At 37.7% G+C, this 20,392-nt stretch overlaps 2 protein-coding genes across 4 annotated transcripts; both read right to left on the minus strand.

Annotated features, from left to right (window-relative positions):
- Positions 1 to 265: 265 nt before the first annotated feature.
- trappc13 (trafficking protein particle complex subunit 13) lies at positions 266 to 11,744 on the minus strand. Of its 3 annotated transcripts, XM_067574262.1 has the most exons (14): positions 11,587 to 11,744; positions 10,477 to 10,545; positions 6,617 to 6,716; positions 6,427 to 6,511; positions 6,197 to 6,324; positions 5,936 to 6,008; positions 5,551 to 5,595; positions 4,285 to 4,302; positions 1,461 to 1,594; positions 1,147 to 1,345; positions 951 to 1,051; positions 681 to 828; positions 509 to 577; positions 266 to 439 (listed from the first exon to the last, which is right to left on the minus strand). In XM_067574262.1, exons 1-14 carry the CDS (start codon positions 11,630 to 11,632, stop codon positions 434 to 436), a joined length of 1,221 nt encoding a protein of 406 aa, XP_067430363.1. In that variant the 5' UTR covers positions 11,633 to 11,744; the 3' UTR covers positions 266 to 433. The 3 variants fall into 3 exon arrangements, with proteins under 3 accessions (XP_067430363.1, XP_067430361.1, XP_067430362.1); XM_067574260.1 differs by having other exon boundaries at positions 266 to 577; XM_067574261.1 differs by lacking the exon at positions 4,285 to 4,302 and having other exon boundaries at positions 266 to 577.
- Positions 11,745 to 12,531: 787 nt separating this feature from the next.
- Positions 12,532 to 19,138, minus strand: LOC137170305 (lysosomal membrane ascorbate-dependent ferrireductase CYB561A3-like). The gene is made up of 6 exons (XM_067573559.1): positions 18,184 to 19,138; positions 15,240 to 17,209; positions 14,101 to 14,309; positions 13,840 to 13,994; positions 13,476 to 13,632; positions 12,532 to 13,258 (listed from the first exon to the last, which is right to left on the minus strand). Exons 2-6 carry the CDS (start codon positions 15,424 to 15,426, stop codon positions 13,232 to 13,234), a joined length of 735 nt encoding a protein of 244 aa, XP_067429660.1. The 5' UTR covers positions 15,427 to 17,209; positions 18,184 to 19,138; the 3' UTR covers positions 12,532 to 13,231.
- Positions 19,139 to 20,392: the final 1,254 nt, after the last annotated feature.

Below are 20,392 nucleotides of genomic sequence, written 5' to 3' on the forward strand. Positions count from 1 at the left end.
CCTTCCATTACATTTTATCACTGAAATTACCAGCTGCTGAAGCGTGCTATGCTTTGTGACAATACCTTACTATAAGTGGGAAGGTATTATGACAAGTGCTAAAAGGAAGAACGTTGTAAAATTTCACTGACAATATGGCATCAACATATCACTACAATATTCTTGTTTTCATGTATCTCTTGTGTATGCGAGTATTTTTAATAACAACCAAAGAATCATCTCAATCATTGAGAACATGAAATATGTTTTTAGAAGCAATAGGAAATCAAAGATTACAGAGATTTTATTAACATTTATGCACATTTACATCATTATTTTCAAAGAAAGAGATTTATATTATTCACAATTCATTTTAAAATACATTATTATCCCCTCAGGTTGCAAAAAGAGTGGAAATCTCAGCGTTATGTGCAGAATTCCACAGTTGGTCCATTCATATCTAAAATGCAAAAAAAGGTCAATAAAATTTCTAGCACTCGTTGCTCGTGTACGGGCAGACCACACATACTTGTGCGATGTCGTCATATTCATACGTCCTCTTCAGAAATGTGTCTGTGAGTCTTAATCCGGAAATACTCTGAAACAAAGAGGTGAAAGTATCACATTACTGAGCGAGAACAGCCTTTGATTTCAGCACACTGACATCAACCAGATGTTGATATTAAAACTCTGGCTCATACCTGCAGACCCTGGACGGATGAGAGGAGTGTGAGGGGCAGAGAGAGGAGGGCACCCGGGCTCAGTTTCCCCAGCTGTCGCCCTGATACACCGCACCAGTGGATCGACCTGGTATTGCACATCTCCAGCACTAGGTCCATGGTTCTTTCACTTCACCACAAAAGGTCAAATAAAAGCAGGCTGTTAGTGCTATCAGGGTGAATTTTAGAAGTTATATTGTCTATTATTGATTAGATAGTATTGAAGGCTGTGTCATAGAGGTGGTTTTTCACCTGCAGTTGGTGATTTTACAGATGATGTCAAAAGGTTCTTCGAGGTTAACGGTGTCAGGAATCATTTCTAGAGACAGCCTGATATCTCCATACCCCGGAGCCTGAAATACAAACAAGGGTAACAAACCATTATGAGGATAAAAATAAAAGACTAAACAATGGAAGTCCCTCAATTAGAGTTTAAGTATCCCAGTACCATTCTTTGTAGCTGGCTAGTCTGTAGCCTCCCCCTCTCCCCGAGATTGGTCTTCCATACGATGTCAAGCTTTCCTATCACCGTCACACCCTTGATGACGCCGGCCTTCTCCGCGTACTCCGGCTTTGGCTTGAGACAGTACAGGTACTGCCGTGTGTCCATGGGCTGCAGGTAGGACATTTTCCCAAATGTAGACTCTCTGGTAGGGAAGAATTACGGGTGAGAGTCAGTGTAAAGCCGGCACTAAAATGCCACCAAACGCCATCTTTCTGCAATTGTATCAATAAGAAGAGAACTCAATAAAGAGCTTTTACCCATCATCTCCACTTGCGACCAGGTTGAGCTCTGTAACATTGTACATCATGGAGGGCTCTAGAGAGACCTTCTCCATGAACATCGGTGAGGTGGTGATGTTCTGGATCTGAGCCTCCAGGAACACTTCATCTGTCTGGAGTGGGGAGTCCAGGGGTCAAACTTATATTTGTTGCTAACAATCAAGTACACTTCTAAAATCTCCAAGGCGGACTGAGCAACACATCGACTTTACCATTACATATGAAGTGGGGTTAGGCTTGTGCACAATCCTACTGCTTTAAGCTAGTCTTTAGGTGATGTGAGAGTCATGTAATGAGTATCATTGACCAACCAGGAGATGAACATAAAACAGTCTAAATTACACAAATTGAATTCTACTTGGTTTGCTCAGTGTACCTTTGAGGACATTGTTAGTAGTAAGTGCGGACCAGCAGAGTATACAGTAGGGGTTGCACAACTTCAGGTTTTTACTAATCGACAAGTCATTCAAAGTGATCTGTCAAACATCAACTAGCTGTATTTAAATCAATCAGATTATTCAAAGCAGCCATGTCTGAATTATAGCCCAAGGGATACTATGTTTTCAAGGACAATGCTGATAATGATGATGTTTTTTTATTTTGTTTTAGGTGGAGAAACCAGCCAATGGTGACGCTGCTTCCCAATTACTTCAAACCTAGTTTGGCATTTCTGTACTGCAATTTCTTATTACTTATCAGCTGACACATACACAAATACTCAAATTGCTGCAATAGGCCCATTTATCAGCTTGACTGATTTACTGTGTCTGTCTAGCTCTAGTCTGAAGTACTGCTCTACTCTTGAGCCACTTTCATCTGTTTATTGTAGAAAAAACAATCTGAAAAAGGCTCCGAACGCAGCTATCCAATACACTCTGGATATACTTTCATTCAGAATTATGGTTTTCCTTTTTCAGACGTAGGACAAATATATAGATCAATGTAAATGCACCGTCTGACAATATGACATCCTATTCTGAAATATTTCTAATTCAACACATTTAATAACTAATACCTTCTGTATAAGGACAATTTTACCAAAATCATTATGTTGAACAGTCCCTAAAAGCAGATATTAATAGTCAAAAGTAAAGTAAATTACTTTTACCGAAAAGTAATGTACCATAATTTGACTTAAATAGTTAAAATAATATCTAACCTTGGTTGGAGAATAATTGTTTCTGTTATAGTTATTGAAGGTGTGGGAGAAAATTGAATAATAGGTTATGATTTTGTAAATCTTTTGTATATATATGTTACAACTGAATGTAATGTAATGTCATCGTCAATCTGGTGTACATGTTGGTGAAGAAAGTCTTCTCCTAGTCTAGTTGAACTCTTGAACCTCTTTCTATCTGAGGGTTGCTTCTGACCTCTAGGGTTAGCTAGAGAGATCTTTGCCTTAAGCCTACTGTTTTAGGAACTGTGTGGGTCATGAGATATTTAGACAAGCTAAGTTGAAGGATGTCGTGTTTGAAGTTATTGATTGACCATGAGGTCTCTGTGGGATCATCATATGACCATATTTGTTTGTCAGACGGTGTAACAGTTTGTGGAAGTGTCCATTTAGGAGAGCTGACTGTTTTTAGCTTTGCTTCTGGAGAGGTATCAAGCTGTCTGGTTTGTGTTCACAATCTTTTTAGAGAAAGGGCCGACTGAACAACATGTTTTCTCTCCAAAAATACAAAATGATTGTATTTTTGTTTTGTGTTTTTGTGTTTGGACATTTGTATGATTGTTACTGATGGTGTGATGGATTGTACAGTGTCTACAACTGCTTGTAACAATGTTTAAAGCTTTCTTTATGTCTCTGTGTGGTTCTTGAGCAACAACAAAGGGCACATTCTGTAGACATGTCTAACAAATCAATTCAACCTGACATGCTGCTAGTGTAGGATTGTCATTTTTTGTTGGCAGCTAGTTGATGCTTTGGAAAAGTAACACTCAGTGGTCTTTATAGTGGGCAAATCGACTTGTCAACGTTTCAATGCAACCTCTACTATACAGTGAGATACAATGAGAGTGAAGCAAAGATTAGTTCAAGCCTGCAATCCACAAGGTAAGAACTGACCATGAACCGTTCTGAATGAGGTTAATGTTAAATCGCAGAGCTCAGCATCTTTGTTCCATGCAAAGCCATTCCAACCAATACCTGAAAACTCACATTTTATCGCATATAATCATTATTTTTAATTAACTGAACTGTGAGATGTCTCTCTCCAATGTCAATGATTGGAAAGTCATTTTTGTTTTATAATCACTGACAATAAGACCTTAATTGGCCTGTTCATTAACACTGTAACCTTCACCTCAGCAATGCAAAAGTTAAAAAAAAGCATTTGAGCAACATCATTCACAGCTGCACCCTTACATGATCATTTAAATCTTTACATATAGAACAATGAGAACAATTATGGTGCATACTGATAATTTCCCCCATGATGATAATGTATAATCAAAGCAATCCACCCACCCACCATAATTTGACACCACAAACTTCAATTAAAAAGTCCAAGCCCTGTGTAGAAGAGTTTGCAAGAAAGCATGGGCGTCTAAAGAAAGGGCAAAAAAAAAAAACGATGGAAAGTACATGTGAAAGACTAACATGTTTTTATGAATGTAAGAATGTGGTTTCCCACTTCTTTATCTTTACCAATCTACTCATTTTAATATCCAATCATTTCTCTCCATGTTTTTGCACTGCACCTTTCTTTTGACCCCAGAAAGACAAAGTCTGCTGCACCAAAAAGGATTAAGATAAGAGAAGCTAACGTTCAGCGATGAGAACAGAAGAAACAATTACCACAGAACTGAGGTCACTCTAATGGAGAAAATAAAATACAAGACATAATAAACAAATGAAGTTACATGCCAAAGATGAAGACAATGAGTATTTGCATTCTAATATAAAAAGCTACTGGTATGAAAATGAGAAAAAGGGAAAAAAAAGCTTGTTGTCTCTAACCAGAAAAGCTTTGATCTCCAGCTTTTGTGTTGAACAAAGTAAACCGCTTAAAGGGAATTTAAAGGGAAACTTCGGTATTTTTCAACCTGGACCCTATTTTCCCATCTTTTTGTGTCTTAGTGACTAATGGGGACAACAATTTTTCAAGCTGGTCCAGTATTGAGCAAGAGTGCTGCAGCCGGCAGCTGTGAAACGGGCTGCAATATAATCCTTTGGAACAATAGCATCCCATCAAAGTACGTCCACTAAAAGTGTTTGTTTTTGTCACTGACAGGCTCAGAGTGTTATTATAGATGTCTGACAGCATTATGGAAAGGACCATACAGAGAAATAAAACCTTTCACTTGATCCAGTCTTTTTGTTATTGCGTCTTAACAAAGTCTCGCTCAAGAAGTCTCATTCTGAAATCCCGCAAGAGCCGAGCTGTTGTCGAAATCAGATTTCAGGACGAGACATCTTGAGCGAGACCTGGTTAGACACAATAACAAACAGACTGGATCAAGCAAAAGGTAAAGAAAAATGTTTTATTTCTTTGTATGGTTCTTTCCATAATGTTGTTAGACACTTATAGCAACAATCTGAGCCTGTCAGTAGCAAAAACAAGTATTTTTACTGGACATATTGTGCATTAACTGGCCGCAATTGCCCCTGAGGATTACACTGCAGCCTGTTTCATGGCTGCTGGCTGAAGCACTCTCACTTAATACTGGATCAGTTTCAAAAATTGTTGTCCCTATTAGTCACTGAGACAGAAAAAGATAGGAAAATAGAGTCCAGGTTGAGAAAAACTAAAGTTTCCCTTTGAGACTTTACAGTATTGTTGTGTTTTTCTCTTAGTTTCTGGAGGTACAAGGGTTTTCCAGAGACCTTTCTCATGCTAACCGTCTGTATTAGCATCTGGAAATGCTCCTGACTATGAAATGAAACATGATATGAAGCATGTTATGTATGCTACAGTAAGAGCTTGCAAGTCATACTGTACAATAAATTTATTCTATTTGCAGAAGGACAAGGTGAGAGATTGATGTGGAAAGACTTTGTGTGCTGACAGCTGAACATCATATTGATATATGAGCACCATATATCTGAGAGTGGCTAACTTACCTCTGCATTGTAGAACTTTGTTTTCACATCCAGCGGCTTCAAAACCTGATTGAAAATAGATTGCAAACTGAACGCTGTAGTTTTCTCACACTGTAGCTCCATTCAGCAGAAATATTTCCATGCAAAAATGAGACAGTTTCTAATAAGATTTGCAAATCCTCAGCTAAAAAAAGGAAGAAATTCCTGGAAATGATACTAAAGGGAAAGGAGCCAGGCTATGATTAGTTCACAAACTGAGGGCAGAAGACTACAAGAAACCAAATCCACAGCGAGGATGGTGATTGCGTTTGCTCTGTTGTAGACCTGTGACATTTCTCAGGTCTCTACCAAGCCAACACATGAGTTTAACACCGTCATCTAATGAGCAAACTCAAATATAACTCACCTGGAATTTGAAGAACTTGCGAAAATAGAGCTTCTCCCCATACTGAGTGGTATAACTGACCGCACAAACTAAGCTGGAAATGGGAACAACACAAAATAAAGATTTATCATGGTTAAAATTAGACTGTGTAGAGTAAGATCTTCCTTGATTTAATTAGTAACACCCATTAGCATTAGCACCCTGTATCTTTAGCCTTTGGAGGCACGATTTGGCACTACAACAAAACTATGGGAGCGTATATTTTAAGGAACGAACACACACATATGTGTTCCAATTTCTTTGACTTCGTGGTGGATAACGTCATCAATGCAGCATTCGGGTTTGAGTTCTGCTACTGCGGAGTTTGACGCAGAGAGGTTGAGCCTCTGTGAGCTGGTCTGTAGGTCAGCCTGTAAAAAAAAAGATCACATCACACAACAGGAAGTCAATGTGTTAAAAACAGGGGTGAAAAGTGTATCATAAACTACACATGTATTGCTTGTTTACAGCACCTTCACGAGTATGTCCTTCACAACTTGATTGCTGTCATTGTGCACACTTATGTAACTGGAGAAGGTCTCACCAAGGAAAATATTTCTGTGTAACGCCAAGATGTGGAAAAGTCAGAATGACGCTTTAAAACAACACATAAAAGTTCTAAATACTTCTCTAAAGTGTGAACAGCAGATGATCTTTTATTACCCAAAGTTCTGTGGTAAGGTAAGCATCTCTCCCAGCATTAATGTCTCTGCTTCTTTGATGGTGGAGGGGTCCTCTCTCATGAGCTGACCGAACAAATCCCCTACGGAGGCAAAAGCACACAAAGTATGTGTCATGTATATGTAACACGTGTCATAATGAATATGGCTCGTGTTCCGCCGGGAGCCCGGGCGCTCCGTGCAAACACTCGACAGAATGTTTGCAACGCACGGCTAATTATTTCTGGCTCGGGATGAAACGGTGAAATGACAAAACACCTGCGTCACAGATGGGAGCAATTAAACCAACAAATAAATGGTGTGCATGCATATTTTATGACTTCTACAACGATTCTATGCTCCTGGATGATTTCCCAAAACTTGGAGAGGATGTAAACTCAATGTCAAACAGATTTTCTAGTCTATTCTGCTTATTGTATATGTTGAACCTACACAACCACACGACCCTCAAATCTTACACAAGTTAACCGCAGCTTGAGAAACGTCTCCTTCCAAGCAGTTTCATTTCATTTACATTAATTTCCAGCTGAGTTGTTGTCAAATTTGTAACTAAAATTAAACCTGAATTAGTTTCCATTAACTGCCAAGATCATGGTCACTACTACAGTAACATGTCTGACTGTTTAGATGTATAGACGCAGACACTGTAAGGTTTTATAAAAGTGTTTCTACTATTTTCTGTGTGCTGTTGGGAAATTCAAAGCACCTTTGAATATCAGGTTTCAAAGGTGATCGAGCCTTGAGGCTTTTCACTGGTGTCAAATTTCTTTCCATCCAACACAGATGGCCACACGCATCTTACGTTGTGTTCGACACACTCACTTATATTAATAATACTACTCATATGACCACGTTTATGAGCCCCTACCAACACCTCTACTGATATTGATACAAAAATAAGATTAATAGATTAGATTGTGAAGACGGATCGTGACAGCGAAGAAGACAGCAAAGAATTTCTGTCAAATTCGACCAATCAATCTTTGTGCACTGTAAGATATGCGTTGCCTCCGCTGCTATTCCTATATAAATAGTGATGCTACCTAGAAGTGTCAGAGTGATTTACGGTTTATGTGGAGTTTAGTTACGAGTGCAGCGGACACATTGCTCCGTGCTGTACTGTGCCAGAAGGAAAAACAAACACTAGAGACTATTCTATATCTGGGAGTAGAAACTGAGACAGTAAATCTACAATGCAGATGTGCACTGGATCTGAAACTGACTTTAAAATTTATATCAAACAGGATAATTTAATTACAATCTGTCTGTATTTAGCTTTCGGCTGCTACGTCGCGTTTTAATATAAAATTTATTTTGACCTCTATAGAGATAAACAAATTTCAAGAAATATTAAAATTGTCAAAATGAAACAGCCAGCTGCACTCTAGATGCTCCATCTTTGATCTATTACATTTTAGTTTTATTATGTCATTAATGATTAAGGATTATAGCTCTAAAGCTTAACTGCAAATTCTCTTCAAAACAGTGTTGACCACTCTAACAAGGGTTTATGATATTTAGATACTTGCTATTCCTCCCTCAAATGAATATTTATACTAATACACATTTTAACATACACGCAGTATAAACATAGACGTTTGTTGCTTCAGTTTGTCTGCATGGTTTAAGTGGAACTTTAGGTAAATCTTAACACAACCACAGAGAGCATCAGTCACTCAAAAAAGCAGAAGCAATACTCTGAGAAACGCAAAAAGCAGAAGTAAAGAAAACCACTTAAGGTCTCCATCCACCTACAGTATGTTTGTCTCTCACGTTATTATGAAATGGATACTTGGAAAAAGCATTTATAACTTGACATTTGTGTTCTGAAGCAGTTTTACAAAACCAGGATGTGTTACTCAACCACAGACTGAATTCACTAGAAAAAAGAGAAGTTTGGTAAAAACTCTTGTTCTTGAAACTACTTTGTTGTTGTGTGTTCATGTAAAATCTCACAATTCAAATTAAAGGAATGCAAAACTTGGCTTCAGGGTCCGATGATAACTGCCAATGAAAGGTAAACAGAGAAAATTCAACTGCCAAAAATATTTTTTACCGACCATAAAACTGCATTATGTGTTATTTGACGAAAAAATCATTACCTAAAGATTTTACTGTGCAAACTCATCTTTAGCATCAATTCAATTATGAACAGATAACACTGGATTTACTACTTTTATTCTGAGCTTTTTCAATATTTTTTTTCCAGTGCAGTTTACAGAAATATGAACACAGAAGGATAAAGTGAACCCAACATACTTTACCTAACTCATACTATGCTCCTACACTTCATCATCAGACATGTGTGTGTCACCCCTGTTCTCTAAACTCACTACCAGCCTTCAAATTAAGCCTCTGACTTTTTTTCAACAGTGGTGCTGTTGTGTGTGCGCGCAGAGCCCACAACACCAGGACTCGTATTTGTGCACATTGGCAGTGGAATAACTACCAGAGAATAGTTCCTTATGTCCATAGAGTCATGTGCGTGTTCATTTACAATGAGCTTTTGACACCAGAAGGGCTCTGGAGGCCCAGATAGAATGAAATGCCCCAACACAGAAAATAAGCACTATTTTCTTGAGATGCATCGAGATGGAATTACAATAATGATAATTACAGACTAAGTTACTAAGGTTCAAAGCAAGATAATTATGTGTTTGTTGTGGCTGATACAATACAATAACTGATAATCTTATTACTACAAATGCAAAAATGTGAAGATGATAATTGGTATATATATTTAGATTGACAAGTTTTTTCCTCTAATACAGCACCAACATTTATAGCACTCACCATCCCTATAATAAAGACTATGTTTATTGGTTGTAACTCATTGCACTGTTTTGTCACTTGTTCGTAACAACAACCAGTTATCTTTTCAATATGTAGACTAATTAACATCAGACCGTATCTCCTCATTGACAAGTCCCAGTTGGCTGTTAGTAAGAATCTAGAACAGATGTCTTTTATAGCTGTCACGCTAAGACTTCGACTAAATAAATCTCAATATTCTCCAAAACAAAAGCATCAATGTTACATAATAAATGTTGAGACAGAGATTATACTACAGACACAGTGTTGTTATTCTAATGTTATCCTTTCTTCTCTTTCTTTTCTAACATGACTTTGAGCCCTGTGGTGTATAAATTGACATTATTCACAAAGGCTCAGTTGTTATCACTGTTGCCTCACAGCAAGAAGATCCAGAGTTTGAACCTGACTCGGCTGACTGAGTCATTTCTGCTTGAAGATCGCGTGCTCTCCCCGTTTCTGCTTGACTTTCTAACAGGTGCACTGGTTTCCTCCCACAGTCATGCAAGTTTGGTGATCTAATAATGCATCTTCAAATGACTAATTCACCAACTATTTGATGAAGTTAGATAACCAAACTGTGGTAGTTGGAATTGCAATGGTTTCACAAGTATTATCAAAGCCCACTGTGTGATTGATATTTCTACATTTGATCAGTTGAGCGGTTGAACAATTGACAAAATCTAATTTTGTCTGTTTCTATGTCAAGATGTTCTGATCAGACTGATGTTTCCACATGTAAACTAAGAGATGCTGAAATAACTGCTGAAATAAGTGGAGAAGTCAGCAGATCCACAGCGATAACAAGTCAGTAAATACCCACATATGATACTACTTACTGTAAAAGATGCAACATTAATTAAAAAATACAGGTAAAGAGGACACTAAATAGCTAATACGGGTATCATAACTCGTTTGTACCTAGTGGTAACGATGCAAACAGCAATAACTTAAGTTACGTTATTTTCTGCTTAACATCTGTGAAACAGAGAAACAAGTCCAATTTGGTTTTATGTGTGCAGACAGGCTCACCTGGTAGATCCCGATCTTCACACGTCACTGGCAAGTTTGTGAAGAGTGTTGGTTTTGTTAGCCGCATCACTGCAAATTAAAGTGACATTGATTAGTGATTGAGCACAGCAGTAAGGTGGTTGTTGTGGTGATGTTTTCACATGATTGTAGTATTAAGATAATCTCTCCCACACAACTGAGCATATCCTAGCGTCAGTAACTTCTGTATTTGTTATGTACGCTGTTGTCTTTGGCTGTAATGCACACATGACCTTTGTTGAACTGCAATTAAATTATCTACTCTTATTGTTTCAACTCAAAATTTGATTTCTTTTTGAGACACATAGTTAGCCATAAATTGCCACCAGAAATTGCAAGTATATAAAATAGTTAAACATTTAACAAGTTGCACCTGATTATCTCAGACTGTCTTTGAGATTGGAAAGTCATTTGATTTCTATGACTCACTGGTCTGTTAATTGTTAACAGGTACATTTTTACCAGCTGTCAGCTCACAACAACAAATAATACACTTGTATAATGGATCCATGTTTCCAGAGAAAGATCTGGGATCAGTAACGTTATATGTTTGATCTTATAAAAAACAGCTTTTAATGGGCACCAAGTCATCAGAAACAGAATCAAGTTTATTTGCTAAATAGCTGCCTGAAACAGACTTGGAGTGTAAAAGTACTTATACAGCGACAAGAAAAGATTAACATGCAGATTACAAACAAGGACATACACATTAACAAACATGACAAGACGAGTTTTTTAGAGTATCATTAATTCACTCATCAGGAAACTAACGTTTAGCTTGTATCTTTTAGCCAAATGAGCTAACAACACAACAGCTGATATTATGACATAATTCTCACTAGAATATATTGTTAGACGGTGTCTTTCAATTTCAACTTTTAAATCCAATAACGACATGAAAAACACTTTCTAACTTTCACCTGTCTTGATTGTAAATGACCAAATTCAAGTCAATAGTCTGAGACTGTCTTGGCTAGCGCTGTTAGCATCTTGCAGCAACAGTGCACTGAAACATTAAACTACCGCGTCTGTTTTTACCCCTAAAACTACTGAAGACACTGTGTGTGTGCTGTTGTAATGACAGTAAAATACCTTTTAATGCCAGTAGATGTTCTTGTTTCGTCTGATTTACATCCATTTTGACAGAATAATGGTCGTATCGGGGTTGCTGTTAGCTACTATGCTAGATGGTTGTTGTGACAGTTGACCTCACCGGATGTGGATGTCTTCTTCGTCTTTTAATTTGGGTCGACTGGACGCTCTGAGATGTAGTACTGCCTCCTACAGTACTGGATAGGTACTACAACAATAAAAACACTTCTTTTCTTTTCTTTTCTTTTCTTTTCTTTTCTTTTCTTTTCTTTTCTTTTCTCTTCTTTTCTTTTCTTTGCTCTCTTCACCTCTCTCTCTCTCTCTCTCTCTCTCTCTCTCTCTCTCTCTCTCTCTCTCTCTTTTTTTTTTTTTAGAAGGGTTTCCATACCAGACATGTTTACACCCTACACAGACGTTACACCACTGAAAGTGAGCTTGTGATGGGCAGTAAAAAAAGGCATTGTTTTTATTATTTGTTATATTTATGAGAATATGTCAAACTGTGCAAAAGTGCAGTTATAGCAAAAAAAAAAAAAAAAAAGATTCTGACTGTTAAGTATATGGAAATAGCTGTGATTTTTACATGTAAATTATGTAATTGCCCTTATCAACCCTTATCAACGTTGGAATTTAATTTGTCACAACATATTTGAATCTTGATGGTACAATTTCCTCATAGCTTTCTGTTGCACTACACTGACCTCTTGTGGTATGAGCCTGTATTACATTAGGCTATAACAACACTGCAGCTTTAGTTATTTAGTAGTTTTTTTTTTTATTATTTAGTAATTTAAAAACAAAACAGACATATTATTATATGACAATGAAGAAGACAGATAGATAGATAGATAGATAGATAGATAGATAGATAGATAGATAGATAGATAGATAGATTTAAAACATAAAACAAAGACAATCAAAAACAACAACAAAAGAGACCTAGAATATTGTTGTCAATGAAAAACACACAACTAATCCATCAGATAAAATCCTTGTCTGCAGGTCAATGACAGCAAAGGTAAGGGCCAAATACTGTATCAAGAGATTGGTTTAAGACAGTGGATTTGTAGGCTCAACCTCAACCTGAAGTTGCTGAGGCTGCAGACCGACTTTGAGTGTCTGGACAGAATTGTGCTGAAGGTGGCGAAGATGGATGAAGCACTTGGCCTCATCCAAAAATAATCAAGTCAGGATCCAGAAAGCTCAAGCAGGAGACAGTCATACAGTGAGCATGTGAGAAGCATCTGTATTCTATTGCTTCTTTTATTGATGATTGGTACACTTTGTAGGCTCGATCTATTATGCTTTCTGTCAGTTTATTCAATAATTTTTCAATCTTTCATATTGTCTTAACCTCCATAACCAAACCATAGGAGTGGTGCAGTGTTCAACATTAGAAATACAAGAAATATATCAAAATATCCATCTACTACACTGGTAACTGCTATTATTTCTCTAGTAGATCAAAACAACATTATAACAACATGGAAAGTCATGAGTCAAACTTTAAATAACAAAAAACATGCTTTTCTTTTACTATTTATATTCATGTTAATCAGTGAAATCCAATACAGTCATCATCTGGTTGGAATGAAAACCTGCATAATCTGGGCCCTCCACAGTGCAGAGAGTATTTATGGTGTTTTCATACGCCTTCTTCATTTAGCAGAAGCTGTAATTAAAATGAAATGAAGTTATTAATTAATTCAGAAAGTTAAAATGCAGATACAGAAAACTTGAAATGCAACGACTGTGAATGAACAAAACAAGCAGTTGTATCCCAGCAACACGTCAGGTTTCAGAAAACTGACTCCAACAATGACTAAACTGTACTGTCTGTATTAATTCAAACCAAAAGGGCAGCAACACGATGACCTATTATGACTCACATGGACACTTTCATTGTCTGTCTCTGGCCGCCGCCATTTGTTTTTGGACAGGATTCCAAAGACCATCAATCCAAATGCCACGATGAGGATGCCAAGGGAATTTGCAAACTTTGCTTCCACTGGCAGAGAGTTGTAAGGTTCACCAGTGATTCCATTACTACAACAGATAGAAAAATCAAGCTAATAAGTTCAGTTTCTTGTATGGATCATTTTGGGCATTTACTGATTTGTAACATGCCCGCTCCTTCATCATGATTTTTGTAATGTTGTGTAAAATTATGTGTGATTTTGGCTGTTTTCAGGCTGAAATAAGGGTGACGATTAATTGTCATCAATTAGATATTACTATATACAAGATACTTACAGGGTAAGGAACAGCTTCTCATTGATACCACTGATGCAGGAGGTCAGACTGAGGATCAAGACTGCTTTTCCAATCCAGATATGGACAGGCTTTAAGGCGCTACGGATCCACAATGGAGGATAAGGAAACAAGAAGCCAGCCAAGCCAAGGACCCACTATCCATCAGCAGGTGGAATTACAAGAAGACAATGATTTAGTGTTATATATTTTTAGAGCAATAGGAGATTTCCATAGAACTGTGTAAATGTCTGTCATCCGTACCTGAAATGCAAACATGACTACAGTGCAGATGCCCACCCAGCTGTGCAGAGAGTACAGGTTCGGGATGTGGAAGCTTCTGTGGAAGTCAAACACGGCGCAGAGGCCCAGGACGGACAGAAGCAGAGATAAAAGCATAAGCCCAGCATGCACCAGTTTCCAAGTGTGTTTCCTCTGCTTCCAAGTGAACGGTACACGATACACAACAACCGCTGCAAACACACAGGGGTAAAGATAATTCAGGATAGTCGGGAAATAATTTAAATAAAGAGCGCATTTGATTTCTTCTGCTTTTCATTTAAACGACTGAATAGTTGCTTAATATTACTGTTGTCATGTTAAGATCAAATTAAGAAGTCAGATGTTATTTTCATGTATATTTGACATTTAAATCATCTAGCTGATGCACTCATACAGTAAAAAATATAATGAGTTCAATGTCTATATAGATTCTTTTCAGTTTTACGAGTTTTATGAGGTCTTATTAAAATCATAAAATCCTCCCTGAGTGATAAATAAAGTAGCAAATGAAATGCTTCCAGGCTCAGTCAACTGCAGCAAAAAAAATAATTTCAGCTAAGACACCAAGGAGAAATGTTGTTACATTACTAAACAAAACCGAGATCAATAACCAGAACTCTTCTTTAATATGCAATCATTTTAGAACATAACATTGCTCACTTTTCATTGTCATACACTCCCTGTACGTGCACAGGAGGTTCAAAAGCGTGCACACAAACCTGTAAATAAATATCTTTTTTCCAAACGTTAATGGCAATATTTTGTTATATTTTCTGGTCTTTAGCGGTACTCAAATGAGCCATCAATGATAGATGTTGAGCTGGTAAAGGGCTTGACTGACATTTATTCAAGGGTTGCAGAAGCTATATGTTGTAAGCATACATGTAAGCTATTGTTTTTACACTTAGAAATGTTTGTATATCTGCTTACAACTTCATTATAGTGTCTTATTCATTAATTAATTGATTATACACTGCTTGAACAAGGGGGATTAAAAGAAAACAATGCCACATTTAGGTGCAATGATGTGTCAACACTGCTACAGAGTCAAGCAACAATCACTACAGTAAATGTTTTCTGTAGTGCTATAAAGAGATTGTCATATTTACATAGTAACTTACCGATGCCATACAGAACTACCAGCCCAGACACCATGAGAACAGGATGCCAGTTGAACTGCAGGGCAGAACCATCCCAGGAGAAACCACCTCGCCACCGTGAGCTCCAGCAGATCACACATAGCACACAGAGCAGGCCCAAACACAGGCACAGCACGTAGGTGACATAGAAAAACACAGACGCTCCCATGTCTGTGAGTTTGGGAGGGAAGGTATATAATGTAACACTCTGGAGCAAATACTGTAGAACATAGTGAGCTCAATTCACACATAAACATCTATATTAAAAAACTTTTAGCATTACAATTTCTTCTTTGACTGACCTCAACTTTTCAAAAACAAACTGTCCACATGAAGATTCATACTCACCAGGCGAGTTCTTCTCTCCACCGCAAAAACTCCTTTCTACCTAAAGATGTTCCCAAACCATAACTGTAACATCAAATTTCCTGTTGTTCCACTTCCTGTTTTGGAGCCATTCCTTTGTAGATTATCTCAGGCTGTTAGCGTCTACCAGGAATCGCCTCTGATGTTAAATATGTCTGGCGGTTAAGTGTGTGATGGGGGTCTGTTCTGTCGGGGGGTGGGGTGGGGTTGTGACTAAGACATAATTTCCCATCTATCATCCTGTTAGTGTTATTAGTTGTGCGCAAGCGACTGGTTACAAAATCCAAACAGATTTCCAGTTTCATAACATTTTTTTGCTTGGTCATGTTGATTTGCAATGGATTCTGGATCTCATAAGAGGCTGACTGTGATATTGAAGCATTAACAAGGCATATTTAACAGTGTTTAGGTAATGGTAAAGTAATGAGTAGCACTAATTAGACAGATTAAGAAATTTGCAGTCATAATTTAAAGTCATGTTTGTCAGCGTATTATTATTACTTTAACTTAACTACATGACGGAATTGAAAACTGATCAAGGCCATTAGATAACATATCATTTATCTTTACATAACATGCAGCCATTCCTAGAGATCTGTTCAACATGACGATGATTTATAGATCAAATGTAGTAAGCATGAGCCAATGAGCCAGTTTTTTATAACTTCCTTCTATAAGCAGACCTTTAACTAGCTGGATTGCATGCATTTTTTTTATTTTGTGCATATACTTTTTGACTGAGCCACAAAGAATTGTGTTATGAAGATTTCTTTTCTTTTTCAAAACAGCCATGTGTGTGGTTCAGACCTCTCACCGTGTCACCTAATTTAGCACAGACATCCCAGCGTGAATAAAGCCTCCACAGCCTCGTGAGATCTGGACAACAGAGGTTGATCACAAGAGGTCAGTCACGTAAGAATAGTGAGGATAAATGGACGTATAATCTCATTTTACTATGTAATGACACATGCAAAGGAAGGAGGACCGCCGTGAAGCTGACCAGCACTTTTTATTGGAGAGATACGTTGACAGCATGTTAACAACTTCCATATTTTGACATATTCAGGTTCAGTGACAATGCATCAGCAGTTGATGTGAACAAGTTACCTTTGACCTGCTTGTGACAATGAAATAATGCAATATTCTACTTTATCATTGACTGTATGTGTGCAGAGAATAATGGATAGATGGTCAAATATGATATTCTACACATCATAGAGCAGCACAGTAATTGGAGCACTCAAAGCCATGTTGAGCAGGATTTGTTTGGAACAAATGTTTTCATCATCTTCACCCTCCACGAAGACGGACAGGAAGTGATGAGCTTCCCAGGGCACTTCTTGAGTCTGAGAGGCCAGCACGCGGATGCATTTGATGTCACTCTTGAATTTGAACTTTTTGTCCTCAGGAGGTGTAGATTCATGACCATCGGACTCGGAAGCGATGAAGGCGTCCATCTCCAGAGCCTTTTCCGCGATGAATACTCTGACATTCCTTTTGCTGTGGTTGCTCACCTGGCAAGCACTGGTATTCCCCATTGTGTTATGACTGATATGACTGGTCGGGACTTCAGGTCTTGCTGGAGGCTGTAATTTTAAGAAAAACAGTGATGTTTCTCATTGCCTGGCTTAAAATTTTATTATTCCTGCAGTAACAGCCATATCTCTCTTTGGAATACAATAGTGACATTTTTAATGTAAGTAATATAGCTTTTCCATTCTGATAAAGGGGAATTATAAACACCAATTTAGTCTAGTATAGATTCACAATTTTTCAGTCCCAATTTTATGCCCTAATACAATTTTCAGGTGTCCAAAATCTTGCGGTAGTCATTCCTCCTGTTCATACTGGCCATTAAAAGATCCTTTTCTAACTTGTTTACAATACAAATGATGAGGGACAAAATCCACAACCCCTCATTCTGTGCAAAAAGTTTATTTGAAGCCAATTAGAGGCTTCAGCCCTCCAAATGAGTCAGATCAGATTGAGGTATTGTAATGCCTCCGTCTTTTTAGTGCCAAATTATCTCTTTCTGTTACTATCTTCCACTGCAGCTGAACAGAGAAACACTGTCAGGAAGCAAATGGGGATTTTTTTTACTAAAAAGACTGAAATTTGGGAAGATATAAGCTTTATTTGACTAACTGAGACGGCTGAAGCCTCATATTATCTTCACATAAACTTAAAAACACCCTGTCACTATGGAGTGGATCCTCTAATGGTCAGTATGAACAGGAGGAATGATTACAGCAAACAAAACCTGTTTCAGTGTTCATATGTTCTGCTCTATATGAATGGAAGTGAAAATACATCAGGTACAATCCTGCCCTACCATTTTTAATGATTAAAACTGGTTGTTTTCCAGTTTTAGCCATTGAAAGAACAGCATACATTCCAGCAAATTAAGGCTTGAGAGCTACCAACACATATAGAAATTCTTTCTTCTTATACAAGAAACATGCACTAATTAGCATTTACTGTAATACGGATCAGGTTTGGTTACCGTTAAAGTATTTTCTTGATGTCTAGTCTGGTTCAAAGACAAAGAATGAATTCTTACCTGCTGATACAACGAAGGCGAGGTGACAGTAATGAACTGTGGCTGCCTTCCTGGCTTTAGCAATGTGTGTCTAATGAAAAAGGTCAGATAATATGCAAAAATTTGTCCGCAGCTAGTACAGGGCAATATACTTTATGCACCTGCTTTGAAAGAGAGAACAGAAGAAACAAAGTGGTATCTTTTATACCCAGTTTAAACTCCTTTATTGCAAGCCACATCTAATTTCAATTCATGTTATGTTTCCATGTTGCATGCTGTGAAGAGACATTCATAATATGACTTAACAGAGTCCTTAACCATATCAAAAGTTACTGCACTTTTTTTTTAAGAATAAGGGTAATTGGTTTTTATTTACAGTAATGTGTCCTGTCTTGCAGTTTGGTGATGTTATTCTATGATTTTCTTATTGCAAACCAATCCAATGACAAGACCAAAACCAACACTGTGTTAGTTTGTCTCTCAATACTTTCTGACTTTCCTACTTTGTATGTGACTCTCTGTCACAAGCCTATTGGTTCCTCCTGAAGGTGTAAATCTTTAAAACCAGGGCACACATATATAGTACACAGTTGGTGCTCTATAAGATAAGAAATAAGAAGAAAATGGGAATACCAGCAGACGGCTTTAATATATACTCTGAAATTTGATATGGTGTGAAAGAATATTACGTTTGCTCTCGTGACCAGTATACAAAAAATAACCAGTTGAATTTTAAGTGGATAGACCACATAACTTATTATTATGAGGAACGTGATCACACTTTCCTATTAGGTTTAACACCGTGAGAGTGATAGAAAGTCTCCTCTTTGTTATTACACTGCCTTGTTAGACAGAGCAGAGCCTTTATTTTGTATATGGTTTGCATATGAAAAGTGAGATGAAAAAAATGCGGTTAAGATAAGAACGTTATTGTTGGGTTTATGCTGCCTTCCAGCACTCTTTCTCAGCGCAATGAGGTCGTGGCTGCTGCTAGTGTCCCTGCTTGTCTCTGATCTGTGTCCCCTCGGAGATGGGGACTGGGTCATGGATTACTTTAGCTGGAGTTTGTGCAGAAAACTGTTTCTCAATGGACAACGGACTCCCAAAGGACTGGGGATACTCGAGACCCACACTGAGCACCCCAGCATGTGTATCCACAGAAGTTGTGTGTATGTTGCTGTGCAGCACAAACAGAAGACCTCCCCCTTTTGCTGGGAATACACAGTCCATGAGGACCATGGACACAGGAGTCATATTCCACTACTGGTACGCTCAATTGTTCTCTCTTGATGTAATGAATAATAATAACTATTGCCACTATATTCCATAAAAAAATGTACTTTTACCTTATTATATATTCTCTGTGCTGCTGCTCCCTGCTGTATGCATGAATTTTCAGCATACCAGATGGTACCGTCACATTTTGCAAGGTAATCTGTAAGCATCTTCCAAATTAGACTACCTAAAAGCATGAAGGTGATCATTGCATAAATAATAACAACCAGGTGTATTTCCCTACTAATTTCACACTGCTGATAATAAGAATATCTGACAAGCAGCATGTGTTTGTACCTGTTTAGAATATTTATAGGGGGAGCAGAGCAGTTTCCTATTGCAGTAGTGATTCAATAAGAGAAACTTTAACTTTCCATGTTCATTTGAGTTACTGAAAGAATAAGTGCAATGGTTGTGGAAATATGAATTAATCCCTTTGAGAAACTCATCTCCTCTCTTCTTACCCTGATGACAGTGAATGTTCTACGTGGTCGACAGAGTGTGTGTTAGTGTGCTGAGAAGGGCCACATGCCATTTTTAGTGAAGAGAACATGCTGAACATGGAGAGCAACACACTAAAGCACTAGAAAGAAGCCATTAAAAGTTCAAAATGGGTGTAGCATTTGGGTATTAAACCAAAGTAGGCTAATGGGCAAAGTCAAATTTTACACAGATAACAATGAATGCACGGTCCGCAGGGTGTGTATTAGCGTGCTGAGAGGACCACATGCCATTAAAATATGCTGAACATGGAGAGAGACACATTGAAGCATTAAAAAGAAGCCATTAAAACGTTTAAAATGTCATTCTGTGTTTTAGAAATCAAGAGTCTACAGGCATAGTGGCTCTGTGAGGCTTTAAGCTAAATGCTAATGTCAGCAAGCAGACATGCTCATGCTAAGAAATGCTGCAATGGTGATGCTCAACAAGTAATGTCTTCTTAGTTTAAGGTGTT

This window comes from Thunnus thynnus, chromosome 19, assembly GCF_963924715.1.
Source record: "Thunnus thynnus chromosome 19, fThuThy2.1, whole genome shotgun sequence".
Classification (NCBI taxonomy): Eukaryota; Metazoa; Chordata; class Actinopteri; order Scombriformes; family Scombridae; genus Thunnus; species Thunnus thynnus.